The sequence below is a fragment of the Coffea arabica genome, chromosome 6e, assembly GCF_036785885.1.
Source record: "Coffea arabica cultivar ET-39 chromosome 6e, Coffea Arabica ET-39 HiFi, whole genome shotgun sequence".
NCBI lineage: Eukaryota > Viridiplantae > Streptophyta > Magnoliopsida > Gentianales > Rubiaceae > Coffea > Coffea arabica.
Genome location: NC_092321.1, coordinates 5,712,130 through 5,735,609, shown reverse-complemented (window position 1 = coordinate 5,735,609; position 23,480 = coordinate 5,712,130). Strand labels below are relative to the sequence as shown.

Below are 23,480 nucleotides of genomic sequence, written 5' to 3'. Positions count from 1 at the left end.
AACACTAGCATGATTAGTCCTTAAGTTCACAAAACCCAGATGTTTAATTGCTACCACAATAACAAAGCAAACTTCACTGAGGCATTTCATCGAACACCTTTGCCACATTTAATCAGTACTAGCAATTTTGATCATCCGTTACAGGTATGTCAGAATTAGTTGGAATCGATTTGGACCCTGAGGACTTTGCCTCCTCACTTCCCTTAAAAAAGGTCCCATACGGCAATGTTTATGAGGCTTCCAGGGCCGGCGACGTTGACCAGTTGAAGTACTTGTTGGAGTCCGGCGTCAACGTAAATGCTCGGGACCAATGGGATTCGGTGGCCCTTTACTACGCTTGCCTTGCGGGGCATTTGGATGCAGCTAGGATGCTTTTGGAAAGCGGGGCCATTTGCTCCGAGCACACGTTTGATGGCGATCGCTGTCACTATGCCGCGCTTAATCTTAAAGTTAGGAAGCTATTGAAAGCGTTTGAAGCTCGCCCGCCTCCTTTGGGGCCTTTGCAGGCTGCATTGAGGGAGACCTTCTTGGGGTGTTGGGCTAATAAGGCTTATTTGGAGCAACTGGATAGCCAAGCTCAATTTCCAATTCCAGGTCTGATTTGAATATTTTGTTTTTGTTCTTGCCTATTTCCAATTCCTGTTTTTGAAGGTTAACCCTTGAGCAAGCCAGCGCTGTCGGAGGTCTTAAGGCTAAGAAATTGAGGGGATCGCGTGGTATGAAGCGGCCTGACTTGCTCGGGAATAATAGCGAGAATGCCGGGGAAGGAGTGAAAGGCGTGAGCTTGGGAAACAGTGAGCTGAGCAGAGAAGCCGTGGAAGACGGTGTTGTAGGTGTGGACAAGAAGAGGAGGGGGAGTGGTAGCAGCAGTGGTGGAATCATGAGATGAGCGGAGAGAGGTGAGGGAGGACTCATACCAGTGCTGATGAGTGGGGAAGATGGAAGGCTTAGCATCGGGGTGAACTCGAACGATGATCGTCTTGCGCTCTCTTTCAGTGACTAAGACAGGGGATGTTGGGAGGTGTAGGAGGAGTAAGAGAAACAGTGTAGCAGGGAAGAGGGGAAGATTGGAAGAGATGGCCATTTAATTTAACTGCTACTAGCATTTAGGGAGGAGGAAGAGAATGGTGGGAGAGGGGTGGATTTTTTGTTACGTAGTACACTGAAACTCCTCACTACACTGAGTTTTGAGCTCGGATGAGTGGGAATAAATGGTATCTTGCTTCCCGTAGAAATCGTATTTTTTTACTTCCAAAAAAGCCCCTGTCTCGCCATTGGTTTGTGTACAGAAACATGTGTTTTGGGTGGCGACACCGTATAAGTCCTCAATTGGCACAAGAATTTTAGTTAATGGACTTAATTCATGCGATAAAATGTTAAGGGACCAAATCGGCTTTAGTGAAATAGTTTAAGGACTAAATTGGCGTTTTTCCCTTTTTTTTTTTAAAATAAACTAAGAAGCAAACACCGAAACAGTGATGACCGCTGACCAGCGACCAATTCATACTTTATCCAATCCCCACGTTAAGCGTAAGATAATACTAAAAAGCTTCCTGCAATTGTTTAGGGGGGAGGAATGGGACTGGATAGACCTTGTAATTATGCCCAAAATCTAATAATCCACCGAACTCACCTACTAATTTGAGAGGTTGGGTTGAGTAAATTATATATTGAATTAATTTTGGGTTACGTAATAAAAATTCATACATATTTTGGGCGATTTGGGTATTTGTATTGGGTATCCATTACCCAACTTAAATTAAAAAAATAAATAAACAAATTAAACACAAAATGCACGATCACGCACGCTGGAGTTGATCTATTTTTTTTTTTTTTTTTTTGTCAAAAGCGCTGGAGTTGATCTATTAAGTCAACGACTTTCCTAATATGTTAGGCCTCACAGATCGTATAATCAGGTGTAATCCCAGTGCACGATAACTTGCCTAAATTTTGACCATCCAAACAAGATCATATCCGCAAGTCGGCTTTTAGCAAGCGAGAATCTCATGTGGCTAAATTCTTGTAACGGCTCGATGGGATGCAATCAAATGACTATTAAATGTTGGTGTTTGTGAGTTGTGAGCACTGGGAACATAAGATCAAAACGGTGTCCAATTGCTACACAATACAAATCCAATGGCAGCTCAAGGTGAGATACACGCGCCTTAATGTGTGCATTGTTTAGATGTTTTTAATTTCTCCATTTTACAACGGCTCAGATGTGTTACTTTTGTGTTTATATCTGGATTTTCCTAACTATCATAGTGTTACATTGATAATTATACTTTCCCAAGATTTCCTTTTTCACTCGTCTTCGCTTTTTTAACAAGTCCATTTCGTCAAACAAACGCACGGACATACATGTTCACGTTTCATGTTTCGTGTGTCCACTGTCCAAGATATTCTCCTGTCCAATAATTGCTCTTCCAAATACTTGAATAGTTTATCTCCAGATTTAAAACAGCAAAATTTGGGAAAATGGCTTCCCTGTACTTCAGTTATCTAAACGTTTTCCAAAGCCACGGTTTACATCAGTGAGATTTATTGATGGGATGCTTGGAATCTAATAGAATTTTCTGTACTCTTTTGTCTGTTGAAGGTAATGCTGAGGCTCAAGATGGCAAAGGGTTCCTTACTGGCTTTTGGGATCGCATTGTTCTGCTTCTGTGCAGCCATGAAAGCAGAAGCAGAGTACTTGTCTTATAAGGATCCCAAACAGCCCATAAATACTAGAATTAAGGATTTATTGAGCAGGATGACCTTAGAGGAGAAAATTGGCCAAATGGCACAGATAGATCGTAGTGTTGCATCCAGAGAGATCATGAAAAAGTACTACATTGGTATGCATCAATAATCTGCACTTCGAAAAAAACTGATTTTTGCAGTTAATTAGAAGCGCTCGTTATGTGTTGTCGTTTTTCTTTCTTTTTTTTTTGGGATTAAAATGTTAGTTATTTGCAGGGAGTGTACTGAGTGGCGGAGGGAGTGTTCCAGCTAAGCAGGCTTCGCCGGAGACATGGGTGGACATGGTAAACGATTTCCAAAAGGGTTCATTGTCTACGCGTCTTGGGATACCAATGATTTATGGGATTGACGCTGTTCACGGCCACAACACTGTCTACAAGGCTACCGTTTTTCCTCATAATATTGGTCTTGGAGCCACTAGGTAAGTTTGTACGTGGTAGATTATCCGTATATGGATCTTTCCAGCTATTCTAACAACCTCCCCAATATTGGCTTATGAATTAGAAAGTTTTGCCCTTTTGCTGTGATTAAGTTTCTAGATGACGATGATTAATCCACATCTCCTTTGATTACGACCATTTTTTATGAGGCTAGTATAATTTGGTCAGTACTCCAAAACGCACTCTTGTATTGTAGTAGCTGAAGTCCACCATTTTGTTTGTTGTTTTATGAAAAAGCTGCAGATGAAGTTCTTGTCTAGGGGGGAAGGACGGGGAGGGATTTAGCAGGAATACGGCTCTTTTTGGCATAATTTGATATCTATCTTTTCAATATTGAATCTTTAATTGAATGTGGCAATTAAACTCTTTGAGTTACCGGCTTGAGCAGGGACCCTGCACTGGCGAAGAAGATTGGAGCTGCAACTGCCCTTGAAGTGAGGGCTACAGGCATTCAATATGCTTTTGCACCTTGCGTTGCGGTAATTTAACTCTTTCTATGAACCATTAATTGTTATGCAGCTCAGAGTACATTGAACAATCAAAATAAGTGCCCTTTCCGATCTGTGATTAGGTCTGCAGAGATCCCAGATGGGGCCGGTGTTATGAAAGCTATAGTGAAGATCCCAAAATTGTGAGAGCAATGACTGAGATTATCCCGGGATTACAAGGAGAAATCCCTTCCAATGGCCGCTTAGGGGTTCCTTATCTTGCTGGCCAGTACGTATTGCAAATTCCTCTTATTCCATCATTTTCTTGATTCATTCATAAAGTAATGAACAACGATGTCTTTCTTTCTGAAGCACATATAAATCCTGGATCCAGTGTGAAAAGTGCTAGTAATATATCATATACTTCAATTAGCTGCCCTTTTGTGGATAATTGGAAATATCCTTCATCTTATTCAAGCTATTCAAGTCGTGTTGGACGATCTAAATCAACTTGAACGCGAGCAGTGCGGTTTCACCTCATTGGGGGTCCAGCCTTTATTGTCCTTGCCGGGCTAAAACTTTTTTAAGCGTTCAAAGTCAACATTCGCCATCCTTATAATTCAAGATTTGGGTGCTAAAATCTTCTTGTTCCAAGGGGATGAAAGAGACATATTGATGGAAGATTGCACGCTAGTATTCATGGGAAAGCAACATCAGTTGGATGTTAGCTTTTACATTTTTTTTTTGTCAAGAACTGATGTGGATCGGATTGATTGAACTTTAAAACAGGGGTAACAAAGAACATCAACTAGTAAATAAGATATCTAACCAAATGCCCACAAAAAGGTTAGAAAGTGCAATTGACCGTTCAAAGCTTCAAAACTTGGACTTGGGAGGTTGTTTAGCTTTACCCGGTATCAATTAGAAGATACATGAAAATTACTCCATTCGATAGCAAGGGAAACAATATTCAGAAGAACAAAACAAGGATCACCATTTTGCTCAAGATGTGGAGATAATATGGAAACAGTGGAACACATTCTGTTCCACTGTTCTCAGGCTCAGAAGGTATGGAAGCTTGCTCCAGTACAATGGGACGGCATCCAGAACCAAACAGGATGTTTTAAGCAGTGGTGGGCAGCATTAGCTCAAGCCAGAAGTAGGAACGAAGGAAAGCAGCATATAGCCTTGACTGCTAACATACTTTGGCAATTATGGAAGGATAGGAATGAATTAGAATTTGAAGGAAAGGAGAGAGAAGGAATAAGAATTGTGCAAAAGGCCAGCACAGAGTGGATGGAGTTTGAGGAAGCTGGTAAAGGAAAGGAAGTTAGAAGTACATCAGAAACAGAAGCAGCAAATGCAAGACTAGGGGAGGAAGGAATGGAGGAAAGAGAGCTGGTGGAACTTCAGATTGCTACAAAGAATCAGCAGAGGGCCATAAGTTGGAATTGGCATCGTGGCCAAGCAAACTGGAGGGAGAATCAGAGCTGAATGGGCGTTAGTGGACAGAAGCTCACTAATGGATATTCAAGATAAAGCTGTAGCAGTGAGGCTGGCACTAATGAAAGCAAGACAGCTGAATTGGCAAAGGATCAAAGTCATAAATGTTAACAAACATCTTGTTGCCTTGCTAAAAAATGGGAAAGGAGACAATCCAAACATTGTCATGTTGGTGGAAGACATACATGCATTAGCTAATCTGTTTCAAATGTGCTTTTTTGAAGTTGGAAATTCTAGTAATATGACTCTATGTAATCGCATTAGCCATTATGCTCTAAGCATATTTACGGATGAGGAGAGAACTTTTGTCTCTCCTTAAGTGTCATGGTACACTTTGTATAGTTGATTGAACTGTTGTTCAAATATTGTAAAGTTTGGTTATTTATAAAATTTCATCTATTGTTTCCGGAAAAAAAAAGATCTAAATTTTGTATATTTTTTAAAAATATTATTCTAGGAATAGACAATAAATTCCCAGAAAATGTATACCCTGCACCTTCGGAGTTTGCATTCTTGATTAATCTTTTTTTTTTTGGCAGAAAGAACATTGCTGCATGTGCTAAGCACTTTGTTGGTGATGGAGGAACGACTGAAGGCATCAATGGGAATAATACAGTGATCAGCAGGCATGGTTTGCTTAGCATCCATATGGCCGGCTATTATAATGCAATTATCAAGGGTGTATCAACTGTCATGATCTCCTATTCAAGCTGGAATGGAATAAAGATGCATACTAATCGTGAAATGATCACTGGTTTTCTTAAGAACACGCTGAGATTTCGGGTAAACTAATCTGTTTCGAAAGTAAAAAGTACTCCTTCCTGCTTCCAGTTCCACATTCGACATCTTCAATCAAGCACAGGATTAATTAAGTTCTGAATTATTATTCAGGGATTTGTCATCTCAGATTGGCAAGGCATTGACAGTATTACCTCTCCTCCTCATGCAAATTACACATACTCAATTGTCACTGGTGTCAACGCCGGAATTGACATGGTCAGTCTGATTTGCTTAACAAGCTTATAATATTAATCTACTCTGCTAAATGCGGAAGGACTTGTGTTATTCTCCGGATGTTGCAGATCATGATTCCATTAAACTATACAGAATTCATTGATGGTCTAACCTTCCTGGTTAAGAACAATTTTGTTCCAATGAGCCGAATTGATGATGCAGTGAAGAGGATTTTGAGGGTGAAGTTCACGATGGGCATCTTTGAGCACCCATTGGCCGACTATAGCATGACCCAATACGTTGGTTTGCAGGTAAGTGGGTGTCGATTTACAAAGAACGGATTGAATAGAAAAGATGAAAGAGAAGTTGAGATCACTTGGCCCTGGGTTTAAACACTTTTTTAACGTTAACAGGAGCACAGAGACCTGGCAAGAGAAGCAGTGAGGAAATCTCTTGTGCTGTTGAAGAATGGCGAATCCGCAGCCAAGCCATTGCTACCCCTCCCCAAGAAAGCGAAACGCATTCTAGTTGCAGGAACCCACGCTGATAATATTGGTAACCAATGTGGTGGGTGGACAATTGAGTGGCAAGGCCTCAGCGGCAACATCACAAAAGGTTCTTTGGTTATCATTTTAGCTGATAGCAGTAGCAGTGATGGCATTTATTCGTACTGGTAACTGACTCCAACTTATTCTTTTCTGGTAAACAGGTACCACAATCCTGACTGGTATAAGAAATGCAGTTGATCGAACAACAGAAGTTGTGTACAGTGAAAAACCTGATGCAGAATTCGTCAAGTCCAACAAGTTCTCCTATGCGGTTGTTGTGGTGGGAGAGCCACCATATGCTGAAACATTCGGGGACAGCTTAAACTTGACAATTCCTGAACCAGGCCCTAGTACCATTACTAACGTTTGTGGGTCTGTGAAATGCGTTGTAGTTCTGATCACCGGCCGGCCTGTCGTCATTCAGCCATACGTGAATCGAATAGATGCACTTGTAGCTGCTTGGCTTCCAGGAACTGAGGGCCAAGGGGTTGCTGATGTTTTATTTGGTGACTATGGTTTCACGGGCAAGCTTCCTCATACATGGTTCAAGACGGTTGATCAACTGCCCATGAACGTCGGGGACAGACATTATGACCCGTTGTACCCATTTGGATATGGCCTGGACACAGAAGCCAAGAAGGGCAACTGAAACCCTGAGTGAGCAAATTTTCTGATTCAAACATATTTTTGGTGGAAAATGAAAAATAACAGGCTACTAGTTGATGAAATTGGTGCCAGTGATGTGAAGTGTATTTTCATTCTAGTATAGTTTTACTAATTTGCTTTTAAGGTGGAAAGCTTTTTTAAGCTAAGCATCATCCATCCAATGCCCAAGCTTTAAAACCTGTAGTGCTGAATCAGATATAAATCAGAGAAACCATTGTGGAAGAAATCATCATGTTACTTATGCACCAACACAAAAAAAAAATCTCATGACGTGAGTAACATTAATTAATGGGACAATTGTGCCAAAGGAAAAAAAGAAAAGGAAAATTTCAAGGTGGCCTTATCTCTTTTTTTTTTTTTTTTTTAAAGAAAAGAAAAGAACCGGTGTGTTTATGTACACGTCAGTGTTGCGGCTGGCGGGTTGAGTTTACACTTCAATGTGGGTCGTGGGCTCGGACATAATGGGCTTGGGCCGGCCACTCGTTGAGTGGATGGCACCTACTCTTGCAAGGTCTCTGGTAGCCGATAAGCTAAGAGATGCTAGTTCATCTGCGATCTTCAATCTTCACTAGTAGAGATGGAAATCTATTGTGTTTGGATTGCATTTTTCATGATTTTTCATGGAAAAATTACTGTAGCGATTTGATGTATGTGAGGAAAAAAGGTACTCCCTCCGTCCCACTTTGATAGTCCTGTTTCTTTTTTCACACAGTTTAAGAAAAAGTAGTTAACTTCATTGGAAAAGTAAATTTAGATTGCTATTTTCCAAAAATACCCTCACATTAAATATGGTACAATTTTATGGGAACTTGAATTGATGGTAAAAAAAGAATCAACTCTCATTAAATGGGATAGGTTTATAGTAACAACTACTTACATTGAATAAGGGTATCTTAGAAAAATTAAAATACAACTACATTCTTCAATTGGAAAGTGGACTACAATTTGGGACAGATGAAAAAGGAATACAGGACTATCAAAGTGGGACGGAGGGAGTAATAGGGAAATGTGATCACGGAAATCCAGTCAGCCATGACTCATCTAGGCTGACAAAATCTCTACCCCATTATCGGCTAAAAATGGTACCAAGTCCACCAATGCAAGCAACCACATTTTTTTATTTTTGTTGGGTCAATTGATATTATCTCACTCCTTTATATGTCACTTGTAGGTATGTGTGTTTGTATATAACTAAGCAAATAACTAGCAGCTCTTTATCGAACATTTGTGGTATTAATATTTTAAAAATATTAACTAAATTAAGTAAGATTAAGTCATTCTTGAAAATTTTTCAAATTGCACAGAAATGATTATTGTGTTCGAATGATGGTACTGATACACTAAAATAAAAAATTACCATCACTAAGATTTACTTGTTGGTTGAGTCAGGAACTTTATTCGGGGGGATAATAACATTAGTTTATACTAACAATATGTTGGTTTATAAATTTTTAGTACAACTAAATATTTGCTCTAAATACACAATTTTTTTTTTTTGGAAAAATGCTGCAACTTGTTATTTATTATTTGCAGTAGTTATCAAATTATCTAATTGTATGAATACTATTAATTAAAATTGTGCATAAGATTTCAAGACATAAATTCTAGCTATATAGTAGGTGGATAATGTGTATAACGTAAAGCTATTAAAAGAAATTGTGTATAACGGATCTTCTGTCTCACACCTTGTGCCACTCTCTGTCCCACTTTTTATTATATTGTTATTTCTTCTTCTTAAATATCATGTTTTAAATTTTTTTGTTTACTTAAGATCCAATAACTATTAATTGAGTAATACACAAAATTTACCAAACTCAAAAAATCTAAATGCATAAAAAATGAGATTTTTTGTGAATTTTCTGTTATATTTTTTAATTTTCTATTATATATTAATTTTTTGAAACTGTTGTATTTATTTTTTTTATTTAATTATTGAATCTTAAGGAAACAAAAAAGAATTAAAATATGATATTTATGAAGAAGAAATAATAATATAATAAAAAATGGAACAGAAAGTGGCACAGGATGTGAGACAGAAGATCTATTGCGGATCAAATGTGCAATTGCAGCCTGAGATCAACATTGGCTCCGCCCGAGTGCCGTAATTATGCGCACTACGAAGTTTCTGATCGAACCACTATATGTACAAAATCTATTGGTTAACTTGTCAATTAAGAGAAGAGGCAAACTTGTAGTCGCCTTCCGGCCGGCGATACACTTGTCGCCGATGGACCAGTGGGCCACGGTTTATCTGGCTCTTTACTAGGACAAAGGACAGAAGGCAGGTCACTATAATAACATTGGTTTATAATTGGTCGAAATTCAAATTGTTCTCAACCCGACGCCTCTTCCCTCTTTATGTTGGTTGGGGGTTTTTTATACACCTAAGAATAATGATCATTTACCATGTTAAGACTTTCAAGAGATATGATATATATTTATATTTATTTGTTTGGAAACAAAAAGTTCTCGGGGTTGAGCTCTGATGCCTAGTTTGGCAAATGAGATTTGAGCAGAAAAGAAAAGAAGGAAAAAGAAATGTAGGTATTTTTCATGTTTGAGAGTTTTAATGAAATATAAAAAAAGAATTCGACTGACTTGGGAGGAAGAAGATACTTGTTACAGTTAAAAAAAAGTTTCCATCCCAAATCAGGCAAAAAGCAAAGGAAAGCTACAAAAAGGCTAATTTTTTTTTAAAAATTGTCCAATCTATCCTTAAAAACCCATTGAATGGAATATTTATTGATTAATGTGTCTAAAATCATTTCCTTTCTTTTATAAACTTTCAAATAACAGTAAAATCTCTTATTTTATTTTCTTATGCTATATTTTCTCCCATAACTTAGTCTTGTTTGGATTGCCGTTTTCCGTCGGAAAATTAGTGTGTTTGGACAGCCAATTATTTGGCCAAATATATTTGCTGACATCACCATTACAATTTTCAATACACCTTTTTATCTTCTCAATTACTTTTTTATCTCACATACATCACATCACAAAAAGTGCTACAGTAAAAATATTTCAAAAAACTTACAATCCAAACACACTAATTGTCGTTTTCCGTAATCACATTTCCCTATCACATTTTTCCCTCACATATATCAAATCGCTACAGTAATTTTTCCATGAAAAATGACGGAAAATGCAATCCAAACACAACCTACCGTCATTTTCCGTGATCACATTTCCCTATTACCTTTTTTCCTCACATACATCAAATTGCTACAATAATTTGCAATCCAAACACAACCTTAACCTTTCTCTTCTTTTCTTTTCTATCCTCAACTCTCAAACTAGCGGTGAAGGTTTACTTGCCGACTTTTTCCACTAAACAAGTCGAAATATCCAAAAACGTTGCACAAAATGGGGGACCGAACACCTGTGGAGGAAAAAAGTAAAGGGATAATTGCAGAAACCTCCTCTGAGATTTCTGACATTTGCACTGACCTACCCTCTAAGTTTAGAAATTGCATTCACTTCCCATAAACAGTAACAATTCGTTGCAGGAACCTCCCTTACAGCTTGATGTCCCATTAAAAAATTATTTGTAGAAGTGAGATAAAACATTTCTTCCAATTTTGCCCTCATCTTGCTTGACAATTATTATTTGCTTGACAATTGCTTAACTAATTATCTAATTAGTTAATAGTTAAGCTAATTAACTATTAACTAATTATCTAATTAATTAATTAACTAATTTCTATTTATCTAATTTACTAATTAACTAATTATCTAATTAACTAAAGCTGTTGTCTGTCTGAAACTAACAAACTATTTGCATGTTAAACTAATTAATTGCTTAACTAATTAACTAATTAACTAACTAACTGATTAACAGACTATTTGCATGTTAAACTATATGCAGTACGCATTACCTATTTAAAGTATCGGCTCTTTATGGGTATTTTACTTTCAAACATTTAATTTATGATAAAAACATCAATGTTTGTAAGTAAAATTCAAAAAGTGTTACAGTAAAATTCAAATTAGTTAATTAGATAATTAATTAATTAGATAATTAGTTAGTTAATTAGTTAAGCAGTTAATTAGTTAATTAGTTTAACATGCAAATAGTTTATTAGTTTCGGATAGACAACAGCTTTAGTTAATTAGATAATTAGACAATTAGTTAATTAGATAAACAAAAATTAGTTAATTAGTTAATTAAGTAATTAGATAATTAGTTAAGCAGTTAATTAGTTAATTAGTTTAACATGCAAATAGTTTGTTAGTTTCGGACAAACAACAGCTTTAGTTAATTAGATAATTATTTAATTATTTAATTAGTTAATTAGATAAATAGAAATTAGTTAATTAGTTAATTAATTAATTAATTAATTAGTTAATTAGTTAATAGTTAATTAGATAATTAGTTAATAGTTAATTAGTTTAACTATGCAGAAATAGTTTGATTAGTTAATAACTATTAACAATTAGATAATTAGTTATTAGTTTAACTATGAAGAAATAGTTTGATTAGTTAATTAGTTAATTAGATAATTAATTAATTAGATAAAATAGAAATTAGTTAATTAGATAATTAGTTAATTAGTTAATTAATTTAACTATGCAGAAATAGTTTGATTAGTTTAATTTGTTTAACAAATTAAACGTTGGTTTTGATGAAAGTACTCAAACTTTTCATCTGGTAAAGTCAAATCCAATAGGGGTACTCTAGTAATTTCACACACTTTTACCTTTTAAATTAGTTCCAACTTTTTCTAGGAGAGGTTAATGCAATTTCAAAATTGATAGGGGAGGTCAGTGCAAATGTCAGAAATTTCAGGGGTGGTTTCTGCAATTATCCCAAAAAGAAAAGAAAAGAAAAGAAAATTCGTGGGCGACCAGTCATGTGTACTCTACTGTCTCGAGCTAGGCAAAGAGTGTTATAATTATTGAACTTTTCAGGGATCGGAGTGCAAATAGTGCGCCGTATTCTTTATGTCTTGCAGTGCCTGGTTTGGTGCTGTTTATAAATTGCCCACGGAACAAGCTACTGCACTCGAATATTTTTTTACTAAAAACGTTTGGCTGAACTTGCTGCTCTAATCGTCTTTTTAATTTTCTATTCTTCCAAACTTCAATGCTCTTCCGCATTAACAGCAAACCCGTTTGGTGGTGTTGTTTGCGGGGGTGTTTGGCCAGCTGCAAGCAAGAATCATCACTGGAGAAGAAGTGCCACTGTTGGACTGTTTGATTATCAGCTCTTTTCTGCTACTGTAAGTTTCCATGGATTAATCTTCTTGCGTTAACAATATAAGCTTCTAGTTGGATTAGATATGTAAGCATTTGCTGAAATAAAGGAATGAAGCCCAAATGGTAAAACTTCTTCGCTCTAAAATTTATCCCTTCTATTATGTTCAGTGCTTTTGATGTTCGTGCAAGAATTTGCGTTTCTGTTTAGATTAAACTTCAGAATGCTTTCCAGTTTTTCTGATTATTTTCTAGTGGACGTCGCTGGCCAAGAACTCTTGTAACTTGAAGGAATGCTTTAATACAATCACTGTGCACGTTCTTTTATTCTCTTGGCTATTACCAATTTTTTGACTTAACCGCCCCCCCTCTCACCCACCCACCCACACACACACACACACACACACACACACACAAAATCAAAAACAAAAGGGGATACATTTTTAGCTTCCTAAATTGCTGCTTTCTTCAATTTAATCTCGTGCATATATGTTGCTGGTATATTTATCTAATTGAGTTTTATGTGTCGTCCATTAGTTTGCGAAGTGAAGGGGATGCTGATGGTAAGAATGGGAAGGAGTCATTTCTTTATGGTGGGGATTTTGGTCCTGTGCTGCTGGACAGTGAAGACAAAAGCAGAGTACATGAGATATAAAGATCCTAAACAGCCAGTAGACGTGAGAGTTAAGGATTTAATGAGCAGGATGACCCTAGAGGAAAAGATTGGTCAAATGTCCCAAATTGATCGCGTTGTTGCATCAGCTGAAGTCTTGAGATACTACTATATTGGTATAAACATCACACACTTTTGTTATACCTACTCTTTGATAGAGTATCACTTAATGATGATTTGTGAAACTGTGAGGTCTGCTCAAGTATTTGATTAGTTATAAACAAATCATATAGATTTTGATTTTCTTGAGCAGGTAGTGTGTTCAATGGTGGGGAAACTCTTTTAGCTAACAGGGCTACTCCTGAGACCTGGATGGACATGGTGAACGAATTCCAGAAGGGTGCTCTATCAACACGTCTTGGCATACCTATCATATATGGGATCGATGCAATTCACGGAAACAATGGTGTCTATGGAGCCACAGTTTTTCCTCATAATATTGGTCTTGGAGCAGCTAGGCAAGTCCTATGTCAATTTTCTGAAATAAGTTGCTTTCTGAAATTCAAAGTGAATCTGTTATTTATACCTTTCTCTAGTCAAGTCCTATGTCAATTTTCCAAACTTGCTGCAATGAGATGATAAAACAAAGAACAGAACCAACATAACAGTGGAATGAGAAAATTCCAAAACTACTTTTGCAAGCAATAAAGAAAAAGGTTTTTTGCAAGACATTTTTTGCAAAACCAGTTTACATTTTGGCCTTCCAGAACCCTGGAAAACATAGCTGTTCAAATTGAAGATCTAGTCTGCAACTTGGTCTTATAATATTTCTGGTCCTGTTGCTTAAAGCAAAAAGATTTTCTTCTCTCGGAAACGTGTTGTCATACTATCACTATTTTCCCATATTATGGATTAGGACACTTTGCTAGAAGATTAAGCATTATCAGCTGGTATGATGCTAAACTCTGCAATAATTGTATCAGGGATCCTTTACTAGTCAAGAAGATAGGAGCTGCAACTGCTCTTGAAGTTAGAGCTGCAGGCATACAGTACTCTTTTGCACCTTGCGTTGCTGTAATAAAATTATTCAAATGATCTTCTCTCTGAAATTACCTTTAAAATCTTGTAAGTCTGGTCATCTTTACTCAAAGTTTATTGCTTGTCAGGTCTGTCGAGATCCCAGATGGGGTCGCTGTTTTGAAAGCTACAGTGAAGATCCCCAAGTTGTTCAAGCAATGACTGATATTATTCTAGGATTACAAGGAGATGTTCCTCCTGATTCTCCTAAGGGTGTTCCCTACATTGCTGGACAGTAAGCTCTGTACAAACTAATTATTTCTTCTCAATCCTGGTGTGTGCAAAATACTGAACAAAGTCCTAAGTTGCTAATTCATCCCAACTTTTAGAATTTAGTGTCTAATATAGCAGGTTTTTTCAAAATGATAACCTTTAATTAATGTTGTGCATGGATCTTTGACTTGAACAATCTTTCCTTCTAGCTTTTAGTTAGGCTGTGCATTCCATGGTACTGAAAGGGTTGCATCCTGTAATTGTATGGTTCAACAACTTGTACCTTTCATGTCTCGCAACAAACAATGTCAATATCTTGCATTTCAGCTATCGAGGCCTGCCCATTTTCTATTATAGAATATGAAGAGCCATTCTCATGTTTTGTACTAGTTTTTATGTCTTGTACTCTCATTCTGGCAGTTATTTGATGAAATTAATAGATGTGTTTTCTTAGTTTTTGTAGGTCTATGACTTTCTCCATTTCACTGCAAATCTATTTGAAATTCTGCTAATATCTAGAACTTTTCTCTATTTGGATTTTAAAACTTATTACAGAAGGACAAAGAACAAAGCAGACTTAAAGCAAAAATAAGAAGAATTGTGATTGCAGTCAAATATGAATGACATTACCTTGTTCCGTTTGACAACATAAGACAAAAATTGACAAGGTGGACTATTCGATGATGATATGAGCAAGAAAACTTCTTCAATCATCTTTACTTCAACTCATAGATGGTGCAATAAAGAGAACTTTGCCTAAAATTCTTTCATAGAAGGGTCAAAGCTTTAAGAGGCACTTATTGATGCTAAAGCATGTTTTTTTCTGTATCACATTGGTCTGATAAGCAAATTTCAAATTTCCTTGTGGTGGTTCTTCTTTTTTATGTTTCTTTTCTGAAAGGGAATTGCTTTTGGAATCTGGGGATTTAGCTGAGGGAGTTATTCTAAATTTCTTTGCTGAATTTTAAGTTGTAGCTTAAAAAATATGCTCAACATAGAAAAGGCACTGTTTTATTTCTTTCTTTTGAATGGATTATGCGCAGAAATAATGTTTTAGCATGCGCAAAGCATTATGTTGGCGATGGTGGAACCATCCGAGGCATCAATGAGTACAATACAGTGGCCAACTGGGATGACCTGCTACGTATCCATATGCCTGCCTACAATGATTCAATAATTAAGGGCGTATCAACTGTCATGATCTCATACTCTAGCTGGAATGGTGTAAAGATGCATGCTAATCGTGATCTTATTACTGGCTTTCTCAAAAATACCCTACATTTTGAGGTAAAGCTAATCTCTCAGTTGATTTCCATGAATTGATAAATACCATGTCTGAGACATATCTAGTGCAGTAAGTAATATGAGTTTCAAATGTTTGTGAATTATATTAGGGGTTTGTCATATCAGATTCTCAGGGTATTTACAAGATGACTTCACCAGAGCATGTAAACTCCACATATTCGATTTTAGTTGGTGTAAATGCAGGCATTGACATGGTTAGTTCATATTGTGCTCCAAAAGTAAATTATGGTCAGAAGCTAAGTCATGTTAGTCAATTTTACCATACTTATTTGATTGATGGTGAATTGCAGATGATGATTCCCTACAACTATACAGAATTCATTGATGGTCTTACCTATTTGGTGAACAACTCTTTCATTTCTATGAGCCGAATTGATGATGCTGTGCGGAGGATTCTAAGGGTGAAGTTCATGATGGGTCTATTTGAGTACCCATTTCCTGATTATAGCATGATTAAGTACCTTGGAAGTCAGGTAAGTTGAGATTTGAGAATATACTCAGGTCCCAGACTGCTGTCAATTCTGTAGGATTATTAGAGAAGATCATCAAGTTTTATGCATTTGAACTGTTGACTTGGACAGGAGCATAGGGAACTGGCTAGGGAAGCAGTGAGAAGATCTCTTGTTCTGCTAAAAAATGGTAGATTCGAAGATGAACCATTGCTACCCCTTCCCAAGCATGCATCGAGAATACTGGTCGCAGGCAGCCATGCCAATGACATTGGCAACCAGTGTGGAGGATGGACTGTGTCGTGGCACGGGCTGAGTGGCAACACCACAATTGGTACATCAATTAGCAGTCAACTTCTAAATTTGTGCTCTTCATTTCTTATTCAGGCCCTCACCCCAAGCAAAATGGAACAAGGAAAAAGATCTTTACATTTTCCAATCGTTTATTTTCCTGCAGGTACGACTGTTCTTACTGCCATTAGAAACACCATCCACCCAAAAACAGAAGTTATCTTCGAGGAAAATCCTGGTTCTGCATTTGTCAAGTCCAGTAAATTCTCTTACGCCATTGTAGTGGTAGGAGAGGTACCATATTCAGAGACATATGGAGATAGTTTAAATTTGACAATTCCTGAACCAGGTCCAAGCACCATCAGAAATGTCTGTGGCTCTGTGAAATGTGTTGTTGTTCTCATCACTGGGCGCCCAGTTGTGATACAACCATATCTTGATCAAATCGATGCACTTGTAGCAGCATGGCTTCCTGGCACTGAAGGCCAAGGGGTTGCTGATGTCTTATTTGGTGACTATGGTTTCTCAGGCAAGTTACCACGTACATGGTTCAAGACTGTTGATCAACTTCCAATGAACGTTGGAGATCCGCATTATGACCCGTTGTTCCCATTTGGATTTGGCCTCACCACAAAACCTTCGGAGGCTCATTACTCCTACTGATAGACATTTTATTAGATTGCGTAATGCATTTCTTGATCTTCTGCATTTGCTGTGAGGACAAGCAATATCTTCGTCGAAAGAGAGGAAATCTTCGCGTCCTCAACAAAGTTGGAAGATAAAATGTGTAACAGCAAACTTTGGTTGAGGCCCAGGATTAATATGTGTAATTACATTGACGGACGGGACACATAGTTGATGTATTGAGTCCGAAATAAATAATGGCAGTCTCAAGTGAAATATTTTAAAATGCTTTGAGGCATGTCTTTAGTTACATAATTTCGAGTCATCTACAGTAATTATGCTGTCACCGAATGCTTTTATGCATGTCTATAGTTACTCAATTGAGCCACATAATTTGGACAGGCTATGATTTCATACAACTACCCAGAATTCATTGATGGGCTAACCTTCTTAGTGAAGAATAACTATTACTATATTCTTAAGACTTAAATTGACAATGCCGTGAGGAGCCTATGACTGAATCTTTTATGGTTAAGTACCTCGGATACCAGGTAATCTCAGAACATGCTCGTCCTGGAGTCAAATCAACTAACTGGTGCTTACAAGATCAAGAAAAATTTCAGATATGCTTATCTGAAAACTAATTTGGACAGTCTCATAGAGAACTTGCAAGAGAAGCAGTCTGAAAATCTCTCGAGCCACTAATACCACTTGTTGGACTAGCAGCACGAGCATGGGTAGCAGGAAGCCATGCAGATAATCTTGGATATCAGTGTGGGGGCTGGAGCATTGAGCATTTGAGTGGCAACATTACAGTTGGTGCATCCTCAATACATGAACTGAATTTTTTACTTTCAATTCCTGAAATATTATTAATTTCAGCCACCACCGAGGAAATAGAACACCATTTCTCTGTAGGTACCACGATCCTTGGTGCCATTAGAAAAACCATTCATCAACCAACAGAGGTCATCTTCGAGGAAACTCCTGATGCTAAATTTGTCAAATCCAACAACTTTTCTTGTGCCATTGTAGTAGTGGGAGAGCTGCCATATGCAAAGACACCTGGAGATAGTTTGGACTTGACGATTCCTGAACCAGGTCCAAGCATCATCAGCAATGTCTTGTCTGTGGCTCAGTCAAATGTGTCGTAGTTCAGGACGTCCAGTCGTGATTCAGCCATATCTTGATCACATATTGATGCACTTGTAGTAGCTTGGCTTCCAGGTACCGAAGGACTAGGTGTCACTGACCTTCCATTTGGTGATTGTGGTTTCGCTATACATGGTTCATGTCTGTTGATCAGCTTCCTATGCGCGTTGGGGATCGGCATTATGACCCGCTATTTCCTATGACAATAACAAATTACTCAATACCAAAGAATACTGAAATAGAATTTCCTTCTTTTAGTTAATTTTGCTGCCTATGCATTCAGATTCAAAATTGTTTTTCACGGAAAATATCCCTGCCAACAGGAAGAGAAGAAAAATATCGGAAACAAATCTTATGCAGTCTATACCCAGGCATACAACACCCAAGTGTCTTGGAGTAAATTAACAAATTTGACAGAGCATATCTTACAGAAAATATCAATAACTTCTTATAAAGTTCAAGCGTGCCCGTTCTCCATAAAGCAGTGCAAAACAAGAGAAGCCACCAATGGGACATGAAGATCGCTAGCCTGAAAATTTCTTCTTATTCATTGTACACACAAAGGACTCTTAGGAAAAAAAAAAGTGAAAATTGTAGGTACATGAGCACACCATACATGTACATTGAGTTGTCTACCAGTAACGTGGACAATCTGATATTGCAAAGGTAAAGCATGTAGTGCCACTCGATTCTAAGCAAACTGAGTAGCAGCCACTGTTTACTCTTCTGCTTTCTCCACAGTTTTGGAAACCTCAACAACAGCCTGATTCTTGTCCTCTGTTTCTTTGATCATTTTCAAGATGTCTGCCTTTTTCTTCAGAAGACTCTCAATTTCGGAGTTGACCTTATCTAATTTCTTTTTCAATTTGTTGAGATCTTTACTTTTATGCTTCTCTTCAAATTTTCTTTTCTTCTCATCCTTTCCCTTTTTCTTGTCTTTATCCTTATAATCCTTTCCCTCATTTGCTTCTTTTTGGTGTTTCCCTTCTACTGCATGGCTGCAATTTTCATCGATCTTAATGTCCCTTGCGGTGACTTCATCATCAGACCTACTCTTACAAGTCTCAATCTTGTTCTTCTTCTTTTCTTTCTTTTCTTTGACCCCGTCGTCGTCGCCTTCTGTTTCCTCCTTCAAACCTCCTTCCTCGCCTTCTTCCTTTCCTTGTTTATCCTTCTTGTCTTTCTCGTGCTTTTTCTTCTTATCTTTTTTGTCTTTCTTTCCCTCATCTTTTTCTTCATCTGAATCCTTCTTGGATTCAGCTTCCTTATGCTTCTCTTTTTTCTTTTTGCCTTTCTTCTCATCTTTCCCTTCCTTAGTTTCATGATCTGATTCTTCCTCCTCATTTTTCTGCTTCTTTTTCTTCTTTTCCCCTTCCACTCCCTGCTTTTCCTCCTCTGTTTTATCATTTTTGTCTTCCAAATCTCTTAGTTCAACCTTGTTCACCTCACCCTGCTCATTCTCTTTATCTTCTTCCAGAGTTTCAACATCTTCATCTTTCTTACCCTTCTTCTTCTTCTCTTCCTTTTCCTTGCCCTTTTTGTCTTTTTCCTCTTTCCCTACATCCTCTGTGTCAATGTTTTTGTCTTTTTTCTTCTTCTCTTTTTCCTTGTCCTTCCTGTCTTTTTTTCCTATCTTCTCTTCCTCCGATTCGACATCTTCATCTTTGTCAGCCTTCTTGTTCTTCTTCTTCTCCTCCTCTTTTTCGTTATCCTTTTTGTCTTTTGGTTCTTCCTCTGACTCGACATTTTCATCTTTCTCAGCCTTCTTCTCCTTCTTCTCTTTTCCCTTATCCTTCCTATCCTTCTTCTCTTTCTTCTCCTTGTCTTTTCCCTTATTTGCTTCATCATGCTCACCAGACTCCTCATCAGTGCCATCCTTGTGTTTATTCCCCTCCTTTTTCTTTTTCTTCTTCTCCCCTTCGTCATCACTCTTCTTTTCTTTCTTCTTCTTGTCCTTCTTGGTGGATTCCTTATCATTTTCATCGTCTCCTTTCTTCTTCAGCTCCTTTCCATCTTTTTCCAATGATTTGGACTTACATACCACTTCTCCGTCTGTCTTCTCTTCGGCTTTGTCAGATGTTTTAATCTTGCTCTCAACCTTCAGCTGAACTTGTTCCTTCTCCAACTTTTCTATGCCTTCATCAACGACATAAGATTTGTCTTCCATCTTGGGTATTGTTGCCAGTCCAACCAGTGAACTTTTCTCCCGTAGGTCAAAGTATCTGAGAAAATCGAAAAATTGTGATCTGTGTTAGCGTTTCCAACTCAATCAATTTGATCGCAAGAACTACTAAGAGAAATGAAGCAAAAAAGCAGATATACAAACACAAATAAAATTGCACAAGCGCTGGAACTTGTACCGTCAAAAACTAAAATTGTGTAAAAGCAGACTTCCACTGATGTTTTGAGATGATGATCATCTTCTAGAAACACAAATAAAATTGCACAAGCGCTGGAACTTGTACCGTCAAAAACTAAAATTGTGTAAAAGCAGACTTCCACTGATGTTTTGAGATGATGATCATCTTCTAGACTTTATTGGAGAAATGGGAAAAAGTAAAAACCAAAAACAGCTGAAAACAGAGAAGCCTGAATGTAGCCATATCAATCAGTACTATGAAAATTGCCTCATATATATCAAGTTACGATCACCCTCTCCTAAGTTGCTTCCTATTTCTCTAGCTCTACCGATAAAAAACTGCTTAGAAAATAAGTAAAGCAGGTAAATTTTCTTCCCAGAGACCACGAAGGGTGAGCGAATTTATATGTCAATGATTATTGCATCCCAAAGCACCCTCCCCTGTTTCCATCCAATCCCGAACCTCTTCATGTAGCTCATCATAATTCATAGCAACCACCAAACATCCACTCGACCCTCGATGCATTAGCTATAATAGACACAACAAAATGAGAAAAGGTAGAGATCACATGCCATCTCAAACATAAAACTCTTCATTTTCACAAAGAACTAATTCCCAATAACATCATAGCGATAATCAACCAAAAAGCAAGAGCATCAAAGTGACAAAATATTCAAAACCAGCGAAATTCAGATAAAGATCATCGCATGAATGACACGAACAAACGCTATATCCAAGTACCGACCATGGACAGGTAGTCTAAACATGGATATTGAGTTGCGTTATCATTTTGAACCAATTAAATAAAGCAAAAAAAAAAAAAAAAAAACACCTGGGATCAATTGATGCAGCTGGGAAGATAGGAAGAATTTTTGCGTACACAGGGGAAGGTGGTTCTCCTGGATTCTGGAATATGTGTATAATTCTACTTCTGTCTTGGGGCTCTCTGTTGAGGGTCAATCCTATTATTTATATGCAAGTCAGAAGAAAAAGCAAATCTAGCGAGATCACCCGCACCAGAAAAAAACTGAAGGAAAAAAGAGAGAAAGAGGAGGGGCCGGGGTGGGGGTAAATTGGTAATTGTGGTACTCTATGGAAAAGTCACCGCGTGAAGAGCGTAACAAGGGATGGCAGACATGAGATGACATGGGTGGGTCATGGGTGTTGTAGGAGTGAAGCGGGGAGCTCCAGCGGGGCCCAAAATCTGATTAGAGTAATTTGGGTTTAAGGCTGTCGTGTCAGTGAATTCAACGGTCCTAAATTAAATTGTGATGGGTTGCGTTAGTTGGGGAATCACAGACTACTTGCACACTAAGGAACTCATTTTCTGAAAACCCAACTCGATCCTCTTCTTCTGTCGCTTCCGCGGTAGAGCCCAAATTCAGCATCCCCTTTGTTTTCTTCCCTTTTTTGTTTTTGTTTTTGTTTTTCTCTTTAATATCCTGTTCTGTACTGTTTGAACTTCAGGACTAATACGTCGTTGAGAGGCTCTAACTCTAGGGCTGCTGTATGTGCAATTGCTAGATTAGACTTTCCAGGGGTAGAATTCGGCTGTTTTGGGGTTAACGTCCCTGCAAAACACGAAAACAAAGATAGGATTTGTCTCCCGATGTAACTCCGATGTCTAAATTAGTGAGGGTAGGAGTTGGCGTTAGGAGGAGGGATGAGAAAACTTAATCCAACCTCCTTGTTCATTTATTATCAAACTCCCACTCTTTGTAATTTAGGCATCGGAGTTAAAATCCGCCCGGGAGGGTGGGAGGAGAGGGGTGGCCAAGCCCATCTTTGTTTTCGTGTTTAGCAAGAATTTCAAGCTCGAAATAGCCCAACTCGACCATCTAGGGAGTCTGATCTAGCAATTGCACGCTATACAAAATTTGAGGCTTTACTCGCCCATTTATTCAATATGAAGGGCTGGCTAGTTCAAAAACCAAGCCTCGAAATGAATGGACTCGAGAGAACTTCTTCATGCCTTAACAAAAAAAAAAAAAATTTACAAGCTGGGTTTTTAAAAAAAAAAAAAATCTTTAACGTGTTTGTTTACAAAGCACGGAGTATTCGAGCTGAGACAACACGTCAAGCAGAAACGTTTTGTTCAGTTAGTGGAAACTTTTTCTACCTGAATACCGATAATGTCCATATATGTATGCGTCAAGGAATTGCTTTTGATGACGGGTGGAGATAACAAACTGGGTAAGGAAGGGTTTGTAGGACTGTCTTACTTGTTCACCAGATATCTGTCTGACAAACAAAGGGTACTGTCTCGGCCCAATGTTTCTTGACAGCATATGTCCCAACAGCACTAGTTTTACTTTCTCGAATCTACGATCGCAGCACATTAACAGGCAGAGCCAACAGCCTCATGGTCTGTTGGTAACCCCAAGACTTATACGTCTTCAAGGGTTCAGTCCCTGCTTTTTATCAAAAATTGCTATTTAATTGCTATCGTTGCAGCAAAAAAAAAAAAAAAACACATTAACAGGCAGAGGATTAAAGAGGCCCGTAGAGGCCAGATTCTAGGCCCAGCGTTTCTTCTTATAAAGTAGAAAAATAAAAAAATGCCGAGCATTTGGAAGCGGCAACTCGAATGAGTTGTTTCTGATTCCAGAAGTATACGTTGGGTACCTAGCCCGGCACCATTTGTTCCCAAGTTGAAGATTCCAAGAGCAAATTTACTTGGAGTTTCTCCCAATTGTTCGCCACTGGCCATTTGGTCCAGTGGTCATCACCATTAAAGGTGATGCTGGAGGTCAGGGGTTCAATCCTTGCCTCCCGCGGTCTTAATTGACCTTCATCGATGGAGTCTGTACTCACATCGAACCCCCTCCCCTTAGACTAGGCTATATTATGTTATAGGACATCTATCGTTGCGACAAAAAAAAAAAATTTTCTCGCAATTGTTCACAACTTTCAGTGGAC

General features: G+C 37.9%; 3 protein-coding genes across 3 annotated transcripts; 2 read left to right on the top strand and 1 right to left on the bottom strand.

Moving 5' to 3' along the window:
• The first annotated feature begins 1,894 nt into the window (after positions 1-1,894).
• LOC140009401 (uncharacterized) lies at positions 1,895-7,510 on the top strand. The gene is made up of 10 exons (XM_072054740.1): positions 1,895-2,149; positions 2,600-2,840; positions 2,962-3,166; positions 3,574-3,664; positions 3,757-3,902; positions 5,656-5,899; positions 6,008-6,112; positions 6,199-6,381; positions 6,484-6,685; positions 6,780-7,510. The coding sequence occupies exons 1-10, from the start codon at positions 2,060-2,062 to the stop codon at positions 7,265-7,267; spliced, it is 1,995 nt and encodes a 664-aa protein (XP_071910841.1). The 5' UTR covers positions 1,895-2,059; the 3' UTR covers positions 7,268-7,510.
• Positions 7,511-12,288: 4,778 nt separating this feature from the next.
• LOC140009398 (uncharacterized) lies at positions 12,289-17,364 on the top strand. Its single transcript, XM_072054736.1, has 10 exons — positions 12,289-12,503; positions 13,015-13,266; positions 13,404-13,608; positions 14,074-14,164; positions 14,257-14,402; positions 15,424-15,667; positions 15,775-15,879; positions 15,976-16,158; positions 16,267-16,468; positions 16,592-17,364. Exons 2-10 carry the CDS (start codon positions 13,032-13,034, stop codon positions 17,086-17,088), a joined length of 1,908 nt encoding a protein of 635 aa, XP_071910837.1. The 5' UTR covers positions 12,289-12,503; positions 13,015-13,031; the 3' UTR covers positions 17,089-17,364.
• Positions 17,365-18,624: 1,260 nt separating this feature from the next.
• Positions 18,625-21,527, bottom strand: LOC140009399 (uncharacterized). The gene is made up of 2 exons (XM_072054737.1): positions 21,394-21,527; positions 18,625-20,423 (listed from the first exon to the last, which is right to left on the bottom strand). Exon 2 carries the CDS (start codon positions 20,366-20,368, stop codon positions 18,920-18,922), a length of 1,449 nt encoding a protein of 482 aa, XP_071910838.1. The 5' UTR covers positions 20,369-20,423; positions 21,394-21,527; the 3' UTR covers positions 18,625-18,919.
• Positions 21,528-23,480: the final 1,953 nt, after the last annotated feature.

Bases quoted from the DNA above. Each gene is read 5' to 3' on its own strand.
- LOC140009398 (XM_072054736.1), top strand. From the start codon at position 13,032: ATGCTGATGGTAAGAATGGGAAGGAGTCATTTCTTTATGGTGGGGATT. The intron at 13,609-14,073 runs GCAAGTCCTATG...TAATTGTATCAG, and splicing joins ATTGGTCTTGGAGCAGCTAG to GGATCCTTTACTAGTCAAGA. The intron at 15,668-15,774 runs GTAAAGCTAATC...GAATTATATTAG, and splicing joins AAAATACCCTACATTTTGAG to GGGTTTGTCATATCAGATTC.
- LOC140009399 (XM_072054737.1), bottom strand. From the start codon at position 20,368: ATGGAAGACAAATCTTATGTCGTTGATGAAGGCATAGAAAAGTTGGAG.
- LOC140009401 (XM_072054740.1), top strand. From the start codon at position 2,060: ATGTTGGTGTTTGTGAGTTGTGAGCACTGGGAACATAAGATCAAAACG. The intron at 2,150-2,599 runs GTGAGATACACG...TGTCTGTTGAAG, and splicing joins AAATCCAATGGCAGCTCAAG to GTAATGCTGAGGCTCAAGAT. The intron at 3,665-3,756 runs GTAATTTAACTC...ATCTGTGATTAG, and splicing joins CTTTTGCACCTTGCGTTGCG to GTCTGCAGAGATCCCAGATG.